Raw genomic sequence first — 17,609 nt, forward strand, 5'->3', positions numbered from 1 at the left:
AATGTCAGTTATGGGGGGGGAGTCTATGAAATCAGTGCAACTGAAATCCTAAAGCACGACAGGCATCAATATAGGCATTGAGTCTCGTGACAAAGGGCTTGTGATCCCTGAAACTTTCATGGCCTGGACATTCCCAGCTCTGGCCAGTGGGCTATTTACATCTCAGTCTAGAAAAGAATCAATAGGCAACTGAAAAGCCCGGGCTCTCGCACAAAAGATAATCAAAGCGTCTAACCCACGGCGGCTCTAGGAGGACACAGCGGGAATTATCTGAAATTAATTACTCCACTATCAGGCGAATGTAGCATAATTGAGAAGGAATATCTTGGCTGGAGTTTCTTGCTGAGTCTCCATAAAAACACAGGACAGGCCGTGGGGTAGGGTAAGGGGGCGAGAGTTACATACATTAAGATTGCAATCAAGTTCAAGCAAACTTCAGTGCCAATGGCGGTCAGCTGTAGGAATGTGCAGCGTGACTGGAAATGGGTGCGGCCGTGTGCGCGAAGCCAGCTAGCAAAATACGCAGCGTAAATAATATCGCTTCAGCAAACTCCATTGCCGAACAGCCTGTCTTCACCTACATCTCTCAGCAAAAAGTCGCTCGGGCGCTTCTGGAAGATTGTACTGGAAATGGAGGGTGCCAACTAGAACAGGCTGAATTCGTTTTTGCATCATCTACGAAGAAACGGTCTGCTGAGAAGCTAATAACGTGAGTGTGTACATGACATCTAAAGTCTGTGTGAGCACATGCGGGGGTCATTTTAACCTCTGCGCTACTGGGGAAACTCCGTCAGGATGGGCAGGGCCCATCTCTCCTGCTCCTCTACCTTTGTAACCTGACTAGCTATGGCATTAAGCCGGGTATACAGCAAGTACTTTCTAGATGTCTCCTCAATGAACAAAGAAATGCTCAAGGGAATGAACGTCCAACTTCTAAGAAGTACCCACTTTCTTCTGACAATTTCTACCAAGGTGATGGTTCTGATTTACCATCTGAAGGTGGTTAATAACTAAAAACCAATACCTAATAATGAATGTTTTCTGAACAGCTCATTCAAAACCATTATTGTACTTAATTTATATTAACTTTTTCTAAACGTGATGAGCCTCTCTCCCTGCTGAGTGTGTGAGGTTCTACCACAGTCCTGTGTTTCTGACTGGATAGTCTTAGAACCTCCCCCTTGACTCGGATGCTATTAATCAGGACAGAATACAGTGAGTCTGACGCTAGAGGACCCAGAGATGGACAGCTGGGTCTTTGCGTTCTCCCCCAGTGGGCTTTGAATAGCATCAGTCCTGAGTTACTGTATTTATTCTTCATGCTTCTTTAGGTTCATGATTTACATTTCTATTATGCTAGGCTTCAGGACAAGGGGATAAGAGACATAAAAAAGGTACACTGAAATCCATGAACATGGTTCTTTTGATTACCTCATAGTCCCAGCACACAATGCTGGCTAGCATAGGATATATTTATTATTATAAAGGGTAACGTCTCAGTCTCTCACACAAAAGCAACGAAGCAGGGCTTTCAAATTAACAATCCCCTCGGTTTTTTTCTTTCTTTTTCTTTATTTTATTTTTTCTTTTTTTTTTTTTTTTAAGCTGAAATGGAAATCCAGTGCTTGACTCAGGAAATCAGGGACAAGGAGATAGCAGAAAGCTTACATTTACTTCTGACAAGCCATCGTCTGTTGCTTAGATGCAAAGAAGTGTGGTGTAGGACACGAAACATGCTCTTCGAGCAGCTAGGGGAGATGAACATTTAAATACAACTTTGGAGGTGTCTGGGTGGCTCAGTGGGTTAAAGCCTCTGCCTTTGGCTCAGGTCATGATCCCAGGGTCCTGGGATCGAGCCCTGCATTGGGCTCTCTGCTCCGCAGGGAGCCTGCTTCCCCCTCTCCCTCTGCTTGCCTCTCTGCCTACTTGTGATCTCTGTCTGTCAAATAAATAAATAAAATCTTTTAAAAAATAAATATATAAATACAACTTTGTCCACTGAATATTTCTTTTTGAACATGCTATATGAACTGGACACTGAGTTAGACACTCACTGGAGACACTAAGGGAATGCAGTATGCCTTTCTTGCTCAAAGAGCTCATGATTCCCAAGGAGGCTACAATGTGTATGATGAATTCCTATACTCCAGGATAAAGGTCAGGCTTCATGTACAATGCTAGTTTAACAAGGCATAGAATAGGAAGCAATAAAATAAACTTAAGAAGGCTAAAGGAATTTTCAGAAGAGGTGGCAGTTGGACTTTATCTTGAAGGACACATAGAATTTTACCTGGAAAAACCTGGAGGAAGATATTCTCAGTGGAGGAAATTGCCTGAATTAAAATAGAGTGTGTGACAATACAAGGTGTGTTCAGTAACACAGGCAGGGTCCAGTGTGGATGGAGTGGAGGCTATTAGGGGTATCAGGGTGGCAGAGGAGAGCAGACATATTGACTAAAGCCAGACTGCAAAGTATCTCGAGTGTGCCAGAATGTCTGGAATTTATCTTACAGAACTGGAAAACCAGCAGGCTTTTTGAAATCAGGAGCTTGCAAGAAGAGAGGTATGTTCTGGAGCAATGACTACCTGTACAGAGCACAGACAAGAGGAGACAAGACGCTGAAGACATGGAGGTAGAGTTGCTTCCAGATTTTAAGAAAGAAAGAAAGTAACTAACAAAACAATTGCATAATAAATGAAAAAGGGTAACTCCCTCCATTCTTACTGCCTGCAGTTGGATGATGGCATCACAAGATATCTGCTTGAAACTCGAAACTCTTCCCACGATCCCTGTGGAACTCCTAAGTAGCACGTTTGGTCACATTAAAACAGCATGTATAGGGGAGCCTGGGTAAAGTCAGTCAAACGTCTGCCTTTGGCTCAGGTCATGATCCTAGGGTCCAGGGACTGAGCCCTATGTCTGGCTCCCTGCTCAACAGGGAGTCTGCTTCTCCCTCTCCCTCTGCTGTTCCCCCTGCTTGTGCTCTCTCTGTCAAATAAATAAATAAAATCTTAAAAAAAAATAAAATAGCATGAATAATAAGAGTCATCCAAATTAGAAAAGAAGTAAAACTCTCTCTGTTCACAAATGACACAATCTTCTATGGGGAAAACCCTAAAGATTCTACCACACAAAACCTGTTAGAGATTAAGAAACAGATTCAGCAAAGTTGAGGGACACAAGATCAACAATCAGTTCTATTTTTATACCCTAGCAATGAAAATGTGAAAAAAGAAAATAAGCATTAAAAAAATGATACAATACTTGGAAATAAACTTAACTAAGAAGGTAAGACGTGTACACTGAAAATTACAAAACATTGCTGAAAGAAATTAAAGAAGACATAAAGAAATGCAAAGATACCCTATGAAAATAGATCAGAAGAACTTCCTACTATTAAGATGACAATACTAAAAAAAAAAAAAAAGACAATACTACCCAAATCAACTACAGATGCACTGCAATCTCTATCAAAATCTCATGGGAAAAAAGAAAAAAAACCAACTCATGGCATCTTTTGTGGAAAAAGAAAAACCCATCTTAAAATTCATGTGAACTCTCAAAGGACCTGAATGGCTAAAACAATCTGAAAAAGAATCAAGTTAGAGGGCTCACATGTCTTGATTTCAAAACTTACTACAAAGCTACATTAATCAAAACAGTGTAATACCTACAATGGAAAGATATATAAACCAATGGGATAAAATAAGAGAGCCCAGAAATAAAATCTAGCATATATGGTCAATTAATTTTTGAAAAGGAAGCCAAGACCAATCAATGAGGAAAGAACGGTCTTTTCAACAAATGGTTCTGGGAAAACAGGGTATCTATCTGCAAAAGAATGAGGTTGGAGCTGTATGCTATTATCATATACATACATAAACTTAAAATGGGCCAAAGACCTAAACTTAAGAGCTGAAACTATAAAACTCTGAAAACAGGAGAAAATCTTCATGATATTGGATGATATTGAATTTGGCAAAGCTTTCTTAGATATGACACCAAAAGCACAGGGAACAAAAGCGAAGGGAAATTGGACTTCAAACTTAGAAACCTTTTATGCATCAAAAGACATCAAGAAAGTGAAAAAGTTGGGTGCCTGGGTGGCTCAGTGGGCGAAGCCTCTGCCTTCAGCTCAGGTCATGATCTCAGGGCCCTGGGATCGAGCCCCGCATCGGGCTCTCTGCTCAGCAGGGAGACTGCTTCCTCCTCTCTCTCTCTCTGCCTGCCTCTCTACCTACTTGTGATCTTTGTCTGTCAAGTGAATAAATAAAATCTTAAAAAAAAAAAAAAAGAAAGTGAAAAGGCAACCCTAAAATGAAAGAAACTATTTATATCATGCAACTGATAAGGGATTAATAGCCAGAATATACAAAGAACTCCTACAACTCAACAACCAACAATAAAACAACCTAATTCAAGAATGAACAAAGAACTTGAATAAACATTTCTTTAAGGAATATATATATATATATATATATATATATATATATATATCATTAGTCATTAGAGAAATGCAAATCAAAGTCACAACAAGACATCATTTTACACCCGTTAGGATGGCTATTAACAAAAAAGGGGGAAATTATAAGTGTTAGTGAGAAGTAAAAAAAACTGGAACCTTTACACATTGCTGTCAGAAATGTACAATGATGCAGCCATACTGGAAAACTGTATAGTGGCTCCTTTAAAAAGTAAACGTATAATAAACATGTGATCTAGAAATTCTCCTCCTAGATACATACTGAAAAGAACTGAAAGTACTTGAACAGATATTCATATATTAATGTTCATAGCATTGTTTACAACAGCCAAAAGGTAGAAACACCCAAGTGTCAACCAACAGACAAATGGATAAACAAAATGTGGTATATCCATACAGTAGAGTATTACTTATCCTTAAAAAAGGAATGAAGTCCTGGCATATGCTGCAATGTGGATGAACCCTGAGAACATTATGCTACATGAAATAAACCAGACGCAGAAGGACAAATATTGTATGATTCCATGTACATAAAGGACCCAGAATAGTCAAATCTCATAGAGCTAGAAAGTAGAATGGTGGCTTCCTAAACTTAGGGAAGGGGAGTTACTGTTTAATAGTTATGGAATTTCTGTTTTGGATGCTGAGAAAGTTCTGGATGTGTATTTTAGTGACAATGCCACAGCAACGTGAATGTGCTTAATGCCACTGAACTGAATACTAATTGAACATAAAAATGTTTTTAAGGTTAAATTTTAAGTTACATATAATTTACCACAATTATGAAGTAACAGAATGAATAGCACTATTTTGACTGCAGATAAGTCCATCAAGAAAACTGAGTAACACATCAGAAGAGACGCTTCTTTTCAGATCCGGGTGGGAGCTGGTAGTGGCAGAAGGAAGTTCAAAGGCAGAAGTTGGCTAAAATCTACTTTGTAGTAGAAGCAGTCAAGATGCTCAGAAACAGTAAACTTACATTGCAGTTTGATGAGCCATCGAATGTTGGGTAGGAACCGTCTGGCCAGTCGGCAGGGTCCAAGGCTGCTGACTGCCGGTGCTGGGCCTCATACTCCTTGAGCTACAACAAAAGAAAATGAATATTGAAATGGAAATAATGGCCAGAGCTGCCTACCAGGCAGCTGAGAGAATGCTCTGGGCACTTTCTTCACGCCGCTGCTGGGGACTCAGTGCCAGCCAAAGACCAGGTTCCCCAAACTGAGAGGAAGATGCACACTCTGCCCTGTGGTTTTTCATCTACATCAAACTGACAGACACAACAGATTCTTTGTATTTGGTGTTCTAAAAAGAACCTTGATTTTCCCTCTAAGATCCTCCAGCCTCAATACTCATCTTTCTCAGTTCAATTGTAAGTTCAAAAACAGAAATTGTCGGTAGCCTGGCCTCTGAATTACCTATCTTTGTCGAAGACACAACGTGGTATAGACTATGGGCATTTTGGTGAAACAGAGGTGGAAGCCTGAAACAGATTCTCTAAAATCACTTGCTTTTCTTGTTACTGACTGTTTCAAGTTACCAATTCCTTGTTATCACCTAACAAACATTATGAGCCTTACCGGGGACCCTTGTGGAGGAGAGGAAAATAACGAGCTATCTAGAGTATGTTCCAAGACATCTACAGTTTGGGTTTAGAAATTCCCTTTCTACTTTCTGAAATAGAAAGACAAGTGAAACATTATAGGAAATTGACACATTTAAGCGAACAGAAAGGTCTTTTAGAATGCCAAATGTGAGAAGTTCTAGGTGTGCTTTCATAAAACACATAGAAATTTAACTCTGCAACACAATACAGTTAAGTTATCACTGTATTCAAATTCTATTACAAAGCAGTTTTTAGGTATGAATTTCACACCGATGAAATCATGTTCTATAAATCAAGATGCCAAAAAACAGAAACAATCTGACCTAACAGCCCAGGAGAAGGTGCTAGGACTGTTCTCAACCACTGGAGCCACATGGACATGGCAAAGCCACCATGCTGACAACATCCCTCTAGGGAAAAGGCAACTTTGCAAAGTATCACTTCTACCATTAAATTCTTTGCTGCACATATTTGCGACAGGAGATAGACACGGGAAGGCAGACAGTATTGATTAATGGGTAAGAGCTTAGCTGCAGAACCAAGTATCAGCTTGGAACGCTGGGGCAAATTACTTAACTCCTTTGTGCCTCAGTTCCTCTATCTGGAAAATGGGGATGACAATAAACTATCTCACAGAACTATTACCAGAATTATGTAAGATAACGCAACAAAACTTAGCACCCGTACCAATGCAACAGACTCATGACGAACACAGCCTTGTGGTTCCCGATAAAAGAGAGCTCACAGCTCACGTCAGCTCCAGGGCTTTGAACTTCTACTATTTGTGAGTAGCACTTTAATCTTTTTAGTACATGAGGGACATGGATATTGCTCTAATCTTTATGGTATATTTCAGTTATATATTAGAATGGTCTTTCCTTCCACATTTTCTGGTTTCTGAAATGCTACATTCTTCCCGCATGACTGGAAGACACGGTTATCGTTTGTTTTCTCCGAGGCTCTGCCATACTTTCATATTCCACCTAGGCCCAGCTTCGAGAAGCCACTAAATGAGCTTCATCTTTAATTGAAACAAAACAAAGCAAATCCCTAACTAGTCGATCATAACAGATTTGATATTTTTCTTCTTCTATCTGTCCCTGTCCTTCATCGACTCTGGGGTCTGAGAGGAGCTGGGCTTCCTCAGGGAGAGATTCAAATTCACACTCTACCCAAATTTACCTTGTTTTTTAATTTTCTAATTTAAAAATGCTACGTTTGCAAGTTATAAAACAGGATCTCTAAAAAGAATTCTAAGTGCATCTTACAGGGGAAAAACGCAACCTGGTTAGTTACTTTTACAACTACATTTTTATAGTCTACTTTGCTCCCAAAGAAGTTTTGACTTAAATACAATTTCATGGAGGAAAGACAGTTGATGATTGCATCTGAGAACTTAGATGTTCTGAAGCAAATGTATAGCTTTAACATGACAGAAGTTTTAAAGTATTCATGTGCATGTCTATGTCTCTGTGTCTGTGTCTGTGTGTGTATGTGCACATGTGTCTGTCTCAGGAGGAAATACTTCTTTCACATTCTATTTTCTTTAGTCTCATATTTTTCTCATACTTGAAGTCTACGCCATGATTCCTAGAGGGATGGCCATCTTCAATCAGTTAATGCTATTTTAGAAACCTTTGAGGAGATCCTAAAATGTTCCCATTTCTACGAGAAAAGAACTTTTGTATTATATCTAATCCAAATCCCCTCCAGCTGCAAGTTAAATTCATTTCCTTTTATTTTGTCCTCAGTAGAGGTTAAAACAAAATAAAAAAAAAAACACTCTTCAGTACATCCTGAAGATGTGTTGTTTAATAATCCTTCATATACTTGGAGATGGTGATTACATTCTTCTCTGAGATAAATCCTTTCCAATTTTCACCCATGGACCTATTTTTTTTTTTTTTTAAACTACAATCACCTTGTTGTTCTCCTATGGACTCTCTCCATGAGCCTCTCTGGTTGTCCAAATCTCTGTGATTGATGCACAGAAGCTGCTGCGAGGAAAATCATCATATAGATAGGTTCCCAGTTCCTAATCTTGCGCTCTGGTATACCAGATGTCCAGACTCCATTCACACCAGTGTTCCCTAGTTCCTCAGTTATTGTGCATGTGGCTCACATTTACACCCTGCTCTAGGGAACTTTCCTTGGTTGAGAGGAGATGTTTCCCACAGATGCCTAGAGGCCTGCCTCCTCCTCCCCAATCAGCTTCAAGTGTCTTCTTCTCTGGGAGGACAACTCTACAATGCAATTCACCTTCCAGAGCTCCCCACTCCCTATGGGATTGGGCTAAGGCTAGATTTCTCCTGAAACCACATCTCTGTCCAGCTTTTCCCTCTGGCTTTCCTGTCCCCTTCCCTTACTTAGAGGCAGTCAAGTCAGTGACAAATAAGTACTTAAAAACAACAAATAAAATATTTTATTTTGGACTTTCACACAGGTATGACCTTATGGAAGCAGACACACATTTATCAGATGGATAAATACATAATGCTTAGGAATTAGATCAAGTTAACATGAGTAGTCTTTTGTATTCATAATTATATTTTAGGAAATAGGATTATCAAATCATGGTTACAGATCTCCCTCAATTTCCTAGAGACAGTGCTTCCAGTTAAAATGTCAAAGGACATATTTTTCTACTACATAGCTCCATCACTGCTGAGCACCGTCATACCAAAACAACAGTGCTCTCTTTTAGCCAAAGCTTTAAAACTGAGTTTTACACCACAAAAATCACCCACACAAATGAATACCCAGTAGCATCTAGGTATCTCTTGGGCCTTCTAAACCTTGCAGAACCAGCCCAAGATCTAAGTACCCTGAACTTACTTGCCAAGAGCTATGTACACTCCTAAAAATTGTGTTACGTAGACTATGCCAATTACCTAGATCCCCCTACACAATTTTGTTTTACGAATAAGCTTGATTTCCTTAAAGCACATATAGTATATATCCATCATAAAGCTATTAGAAAATGTTTGATAAACCAAGAGACTTGATGAAACTACTAGTTAATAAAATATAAAAATCATAAGTTAAGCTTTTTTTTTTTTAAAGCTGCTATCTTTTTCAATTATACACTCAGAGAAAATACAGAAATACAGAAGTGTTTCATAAAGTTCATTCTCTTCAAATGCTTTTTTTTTTTGCAGCTTATGGTAGTGTTTCACATATTAATTCCTTGTAGCCTTTTTCATTTTGATCTCTGTTTGTATCAATAACGGGTTTTCAGGTGTGTGAATCATAGCTGTATACTTCCCAGGGGGAAAATATCCATTAATGAGATCAAATCCACACAAATAAAGCATAATGGACCAAACTGTCTTTGACATTAGATAAAATTTTCCCCAATACAAGGATGTACTGGGGATACTCTCCGCTCCAAATCGCACACAGGCAAATTTCTCTCCTGATACTCGGTTGTCCTGTCAGGAGTAAACTTAGATGTTCTACCCATGGGTCTTTAAGTATCTGATTGACAGCACGACAAACATACACCTGAGGTCCTGAAGGACATTCACATCATGGTCATTATAGGAGGTCCAAGTCTTAAGGTTTTTGTTTTTGTTTTTAGTATAATCATCAAGTAAATTTAGATCCCTGAGCTAGTCACAAAAGCAGCAGATCCTTTCCATAGACTGTTTTCTGCTCTAAATAATATTTTTCATTAAGTGTTTTGTCTCTGGCCAAAGCAGCAGCCCATCCAGGCACTAGTAGCTGAGGCTGTATACCGCCCTGCCAAGAGCAGGCCAAAAGGCTTCCCCGCTACTTCATCAGCTGTCAAAGGACCCCTGTCACTGTGTGCAGAAGCTAGTAGACTTTAGAAAATGTCATCAGTTTTGTTGTTCAATCTGTGTTTCTGGATTGCCTTACAGAAAATATTCTCGATGTCTTGATGAGCTCTGTCCTGAAACTAGGCAGGGCAGCCCCCACAGCCCCTACAGCCCCCGCAGCCCCTGCAGCCCCTGCCCCACCCTGGGCTCCAGACAGACAAGATGCACTGCTGAGGCCGCTACCCAAATCCACACATAGCTGTGCCACCTTTTCATCCAGTCAACTTCCGATTTCCTTTCCACATAAATAATGGGCAGCTGTTAAAATCATCAACTCAGAAGGAGCTTCAAACTAATTTTTTTCTCCCCAACTTAGAAAAGACTCCTTTCTTTTCAGTTATAGAAATGAGCTGCCTAAAAGTGACTATGTTAAGGCCACTTCTCGTATTTTCTTCTGCTTCACAAAAACTGGATGGGGTCCATCACATGCTACTCTCCTCCCACACACGTGTAGTCAGATGACTGCAGGCATCTTCTGCAGCCTGACCTTCATGTTTCCTTTTTTTTTTTTTTTAAGATTTAATTTATTTATTTGACAGACAGAGATCACAAGTAGGCAGAGAGGCAGGCAGAGAGAGAGGGGGAAGCAGGCTCGATCCCAGGACCCTGGGATCATGACCTGAGCCGAAGGCAGAGGCTTTAACCCACTGAGCCACCCAGGCACCCCTCATGTTTCCTTCTTAAAAGAACAGTGCAGTAGCATCCCTCCCCAGAAGGTAAGTGAACATCTGGTCTACCAGGGTAAAACGAAATACAGGTCCGTGTGTCTCCCATGTATTTTCTAGGTATTCAGCTGGAAGCCACATTCAAGGAATGGAACTGGAGAGAAAATTCATCATGGGCTTTTTGCCTCCACTGGCAGCTGGGCCGGGTGGCCAAAGGTGTGGAGGAATAGGCAGACTAGGTTGGGGGTGAAGGTGGATCCACAGCAAGGACAGGAAGTCACCACCTGTCACCTGCTCCATCGCTGGTCCAGCACTACTTTGGTCTGCCAGGGACACTAAGGACTGAGATCACCTCCATTCCTTTAAATCGACAGAGCAAGAGAAGCCAGCAGGTGGGCATTTGGAGGTGGCTTTGGCCCTTAGGCCTCTGACTAAACCCTGTTCATCTCCCACTCCCTTCAAGTGCTTTATTCCCCCCAAGGCTATCTCGACAATACATAAAACTTTTTGTTTTTTAAACTACTGAGGTTTAAAGTCAGGTACAGGAAACTAAACTGAATGTGCTTGTCACGGTTTCAAGGTTTCAGGTCTTGAAGATTCTGCTTAATGGTAAAGTCGTAACTCATTCAATAATTCCTTAGTGACTTCAAAGTTTTCATTTGTTTCTAAACCTGCCTAATTTATAACTGTTTACAGAATACCAAACCAACTACTCTAAGTGGAAACCCAAGATTCCATCAGTCAGTTTGTTGGGCAACAACCAAGCAGGTAATCTCTTATTAACTGCTATCTCTCTATCATAAATGCGATGCCAGTACCTGAGGATTAGTTAGGCTTCTTTCAGTGCTTAATTCAGCTCAGAGCAAAAAATATGACACACTAAGGGGTGCCTGGGTGGCTCAGTGGGTTAAAGCCTCTGCTTTCGGCTCAGGTCATGATCCCAGGGTCCTGGGATCGAGCCCCACATCGGGCTCTCCGCTCAGCAGGGAGCCTGCTTCTCCCTCTCTCTCTCTCTCTGCCTGCCTCTCTGCCTACTTGTGATCTCTCTCTCTGTGTCAAATAAATAAATAAAAATCTTTAAAAAAAATATGACACACTAAACTATAACTAATACCTAGAAATAAATATATTAATACTAATACTTTACTTAGAAGAAAAAGTAAGCAAAATTTTAAGGTATGCCTAAAACTTAACTTTTGAATTATTCAGAATTTAGCTTGTGATAGCATCTTATAGAACGGAAGTTTACAATGGTTGTACTATATTAAGTTTCACTTTGTTTTTTATTTAATAAATTTTTTATCATTATTATATTCTTGTCAATCTTTTTATAAGGCTTATGTATTTCATAATGGCATTCAGAGAATCATTTTCCTCGCTAGAGTGGTCCAAAGCTCAAAAATATTTGCCATTCATTCATGTGGGTAGTCACTAAATACAGAAATGAAAATTCACAACATGGAATGCTTGTATTAAGTAAATAGAATGGAATTTGGTATTTCATCTGATAACAAAGGTACTTGATGACCACCAAAGTATCATCAAAATACTACTTTAAGTAATACATTCCTGTACTTTTGAGGCCCCTGTTTTAGTCCACTAGAGCTGCTATAACAAATTACCATACACCGATGGCTTATATACAACAGAAATTCCTCACAATTCTGGAGGCTGGGAAGTCCAAGATCAAGGAGCTGGCAGATTTAGTGTGGGGTGAGGACAAGCTTCCTGGTTCACAGACCACCATCTTCTGGTGTGAGAGCCCTCTGGGGCCTCTTTTGTAAGCTCATTCCATTCACAAGGGCTCCCCCCTTAGAACCTAGGCACCTCCACAGGACCTACTTTCAAATAATGCTGCACTGAGTATTAGAATTTAACACATGGATTGGGGCAAGGGGGACACAGTCTACAGCAACTCCCCAAAGGCCCCAAACATTTTTCCACACAAGGCGGGTCAAGTTCTCACAAACGTAAACCAAGCCTCTGAACCCTTACCCTCGCGAGTGCTTCCTCAATGGTGATCATCTTCTCCTTGACCATCATCATCAGCTGAATCCGTTCCTCGTCACTCATTGTTATCTCGCTTGCAACATAGCCCACATCTTCTCCTAGAGATTGAAGACAAAAGACAGGAATGGAAAAAAAGGAAGATAAAACAGAATGCTGAGTCCTGAAAGGTCACTGGTCAGGACCAGAGAAGGAGAAAGTTCAGGGGCATTGTCCCACACTGCACGTTACCGCTGAGTGACAGGAGCTGTTAGGCTAGTTCTGGGGAAGCCCACGAGCCCATCTTACTGAGAAATGGGCTCTGAGAACATAGGGATGTTACCACAGAAACAAATCCTTCAAAATGATTGGAGCCTTTGTGATCGAGGGCCTAGTGGGGGAGTTCTGGAAGAAAGCTGACAGGAAGTCTGGAGTAAGAGGTGGGGCAGAGACCTGATTTAAAGACCCACCTAGAGCAGACAAGCATTCCAAGGCTCCTTCGGCTGATGGTCCTCTGTGTCCTTCTATTTCAAATATGAACAAGAAGAAAATCTTTTTGAGAGTAGTGGGAGGGACCCCTTTTTCCTAACATTAAGGTCAGAGTCAGCTGCAGAATGAGACCTGTGGCCTGTTGAGATCCTAGATTCCTATAAAGCTGTCTGACCACTGTTCCTAAGAGGATAGGCACAAATAAATAAAATCACAGGTAGGGAGCATTTTGGTTCCTTGGAAGGAAGGTTATTATAAATGCATATATATGAAAGTCTTGTCAGAAGTGCCTGGGTGGCTCAGTCGTTAAGCGTCTGCCTTGGGCTCAGATTGTGATCCCAGGGTCCTGGGATCGAGCCCTGCATTGGCACTCCCTGCTCAGTGGGGAACCTGCTTCTCCCTCTCCCACTCCCTCTGCTTGTGTTCCCTCTCTGTCAAATAAATAAAATCTTAAAAAAAAATGAAAGTCTCATCATAAATATGTATTCAAACTGTGAGAAGAACTCAATTTCCCACTCAGAACTGAAGGCAGCCAGGAGTGCCTGCGAGGCTCAGTCAGTTAAGCGTCCAACTCTTGATTTTGGCCTAGGTCATGATCTCAGGGTCCTGAGACCGAGCCCCATGTCAGGCTCTGCACAGGGCGTGGAGCCTACTTGGGATTCTCTCTCTCCCTCCCCCAACCCTTCCTCTGAAAAGGAAACAAAACAAAATGAAAACCAAAACTGAAGGCAGCCAGAACTGCTGAGGCGAAGAGAACCCCCCTGCAGGACCTTTCGAAAGTGCTTTCCTGCAAAGCAAACAGACTGCCGTTACCTGTGACACACGTGAGCCACGCCAGCTTGTGTGTCTTTGGTTAGCGTGTCAGGAAGGGCAGGTCAGTGGAAGGCACTGGCTGGGAATAAACCCATCTTCTAGCTCCTCAGCCTTCCCCTGCCCCCTCTTTCTCATACAGACTTCACCAGCTTCGGTGTCACTAGGATCTTGGCCACGGCTAATGTGCCCTTGGCGTCGAGGGCCAGTAAGAGAGTCTGGCTGCAGACCGGGAGGAAACCACCGCAGTCAGGGCCAGCCCTGGAATTTATGTTCCCCTGCGTTTCCCTATCTCATTTCCATTTTGTCATCAATCAGCCCAGAAAGTTCCAAGTTCTCTTCGCCACTCATCTGCTTGTCCAGGAAGAATAACAGTGTGTGCTGGGTTAGGAGACAAGCCTGCTGGTTTGATTCATTTTATTATGTGCGTCACCTTCGAGGGTGGAGGGAATGCCAAGGGGCTGGGTGGGTTTCTGAAAAAAAAAAACCACATGAGCCAGTAAACTGCTGGCTTCCTCCCTTGATCCCTGCAGCCCGTTCTCTCTCTTTCTTTTTCCTTCCTTTCTTTCTAAATAAGACTTCGTCAGGATCCAAGGTTTACTCTGAATCGCAAGTGGTCTCGGGTGTGTAGCAGAAGGAAAAACTGGGAATGTTGAAGAATCAGCCTAAAACCAGGACAGCCGGAATAACCCTGGTGAATGCGGCTGGGGTCCCAGGTGTGTGCCTGCATACATGCTGTCCTTGTCCACGTGTCTCATTTCCACGTGTATGAGTACCTGGAGCAGCATTCTGAACAGGGGAGGACACTGTGATTTTGTAAACACAGTCACTGGTGAGCCACTAAGAACATTCATCTCGCGATAACCTCGCTCGGCTGGGCTGGGATGGAGAAGCGGCTTTGTGTCCGCTTCCCCTCTGAATACGGAAGAAACATAAATTACATAACTGGGCCTCAAAGGGATGACATATTTACTTACTATATAAACAACAACAAAGACACGGCCAAGAGGAGGGCAGGGCTCCCTCCACAAAGCAGCCAGGGCAAATTCCCATGATGTCAGACCAGGGGACAGAGTTTCCAGGGGCAACAACCCCGTCACTGGCCTGCCACAGAAAAGCATCTCCAGTCCAGAAGATTGCAAAGGCCCCAAGTGGCAGGGCCGGGGGATGGGTCCAAAACTAACAAACGCTCTGACTTGCTCAACCCTTTTGGGATAGATTTTGGCGAGTAAAGATCTTCCTGAGGTTGGTGTGACCAAGAAAACGAAAGATTTGGTCTTTGCTCTCTGATCTATGAAAAGGAAGACCTGCCAACTCTCCTCATTTTGTTTTCTTTGATTTAAAAAAAAAAAAAAAAAAAAGAAGAAGAAACCCACTGGGATGAAGTCTTAAAAGTCATGAGAGGACTGTCAGAAAACTTGGAATCTTTGCGGGCCCAGGCAAGGAGTGTTTCTGACTGGCCGCCTCCAGTTAGACTGGTGGGCACGGGCTTTTCAACATTTGGGAGCTAAAAGGACCTACTGTCCGCCAGCTGTGGCACAGTACCTTTTGAAGTCTGTCTCATTATTCCTTTCTGGTTCTTTCGGAAGTTCTGCCAGAAATACTTATTTTTCTTCTTCCAATCTCCTTTTCCTTTAAAAACAAAAGGGGGGGAAAAAGGCACAAGCAATAAATTCATTAATAACAAAAGTAGCCTCTTCTTTATAATTCAAAGCTTATAAGAATACTTTGATTTCACAAAAAGACAGTTTTTCTCTTTCGGTTTATGAAAGACTCGGAAATGCCTAAAAAGTTGTTTAATGGAAATGCAAATTTCCTAGCAGCAAGTAATAGAGCAGTGGGGTTAAGACAAGAAATAAAGAAACATCAAAAAGGCAGGCAAAACACGCATTCGTGTATTCACTTTGATGTTGTTTAACTAGTGTGTCTAATTCTGCCCTGTCTTGTCTTGTGGTCGAGTCTCCCCCTCGGGTCTCGGCCACAATTATTTCAACGAAACCACAAATGGAACACTTTAAGAAGTGAACTTTGTTTTGTCATTATCCCTGTTGTTGATCTCCCTTGATTTATTTCTGTTGCAGACTTAATGAAGACGACAGGAGGGTGATTATGTCCTGGGTGTGCTTGTCCGTCCGTCCTCAGAGCTGGCTCCGGGAGCCCGTGGGGTTGACCTGCGCTGTTACTCTGTGGCATCGAGTTTGCTGGGAGGCAGGGGATGCAGCTGCAGGGTAGACAAGGTGGGGAAAGGGGGCTCCTGCCTCTCTGGCTTTCAGGCCACTTGCTGACCTACTATCTGCAGCTGACCCGGGGTACAATGACGAGAAAAGCAGACTGCCATCCTGCTGTGACAGCTCCCAACGGAGCTCCCTCCTCCCCCTCCCCCACCCTCACCTCCTGGACTGTTTTGGGGACAGCTGCCCTTGTCTGCAAGGGAAAACCACGTCACTGCCGTAGCTAGACATCTCCAGTGTTTGCTAGGGTTCCGATCATCGCTGATCTACAATGCCTTTTAAAAAGCAAAAGGAAAGGAAAAGAGCAAGTAAAAGAAGAGACTAGCCCTGTGTTTAAAGATGAAATGAAACAGCAGGTCTCATGCAGACGGGGCACATGCACAGCAACAGCTTTGTCACTGTCACCACTCGGTGTCCCTGGCTGCTATGCGGCCACTGGAAACGGCCCAGTGGAGAGATGCGCTGCTGGTTTCCAAGGTCTAGACTGGTGGTGCTGGCCAATGCAGCACAGACGCGTGACAACCCCTGTCCATAGGGCTCCTGGGCTCTGTACAGCACCGTGTGGGAACACGAGAGGCCCTCCTGGGAGTGCAGATGGGACCCCGGAGCTCTGGAATGAAGCCCACGCCCGCTGCAAGGAGACTTCCTCGGTACCCGGAATCTTGGAGGGGAGTGTGAGGGCACCTGCTGCTTTCCAGCTGCAGCAAATACTAGCACGGAAGGTGAGAGCAGAAGGAGGGCCATCACCCATTCAGCCTTCCTCTCGGGCAATTCGGGATCATGACGTATTTCTTTTCCTGGAGGATATACTCCCCGTTTCCTCTATTTTAATGTTTCCAAAATGAAGGTGCAAATTGAAAAATAAATAGCAGCTAACATGTACTGAGTACTTACCATGCCCAGGCACCCTGTTCTCTAATGGCTTGTCTCACTTAATATGGCAATAAACAGGATGTATTATTGTTCCCATTTAGTGGATGAGAAAGTGGACACTTCAGGAAGCAAGTGACTTGCCCAAGGCCCTAACCTCTAAGTTCGAAGACTCCTGATTCAAACCCCAATCAAAACCTGATCCAAGGGTGCCTGGGTGGCTCAGTGGGCTAAAGCCTCTGCCTTTGGCTCGGGTCATGATCCCGGGGTCCCGGGATTGGGCCCCACATCGGGCTCTCTGCTCAGCGGGGAGCCTGCTTCCCCATCTCTCTCTGCCTGCCTCTCTGCCTACTTGTGATCTCTGTCTGTCAAATAAATAAATAAAACCTTTAAAAAAAAGAAAAAAAAAAAAAACCTGATCCAAGCACTTATGCTTCTCATCACAATGACCTTGCCAGACTTGCTCTGACCCAACAGAAAAGATGTTACTAAATCAAGAGTGGGTTTTATAATCAAGGAAATATAAAATATTTAACACCTTAATTGTGCATAGTCTTTGATTCAAAAGTTCCAAATCAAAGGATTTATCCTAAGGACATGATTAGGGATAGGCTCAAGGATTTTTAGGATAC

The 17,609-nt window shown here is 42.4% G+C and overlaps 1 protein-coding gene across 2 annotated transcripts in view; it reads right to left on the reverse strand.

Annotated features, from left to right (window-relative positions):
• Positions 1 to 17,609, reverse strand: part of SASH1 (SAM and SH3 domain containing 1) — a 188,304-nt gene that overhangs the window by 59,341 nt on the left and 111,354 nt on the right. The window contains exons 6-9 of one of the 2 annotated variants that reach the window (XM_080805786.1): positions 15,422 to 15,508; positions 13,048 to 13,101; positions 12,587 to 12,699; positions 5,464 to 5,565 (exon numbers count right to left, since the gene is read on the reverse strand). In XM_080805786.1, the coding sequence (XP_080661912.1) occupies positions 5,464 to 5,565; positions 12,587 to 12,699; positions 13,048 to 13,101; positions 15,422 to 15,508 (356 nt within the window). The remainder of the gene's footprint in view (positions 1 to 5,463; positions 5,566 to 12,586; positions 12,700 to 13,047; positions 13,102 to 15,421; positions 15,509 to 17,609) is intronic. The other variant, XM_080805787.1, reaches the window with a different exon arrangement.

This window comes from Martes martes (genome assembly GCF_963455335.1).
Source record: "Martes martes genome assembly, chromosome: 6".
NCBI classification, from domain to species: domain Eukaryota; kingdom Metazoa; phylum Chordata; class Mammalia; order Carnivora; family Mustelidae; genus Martes; species Martes martes.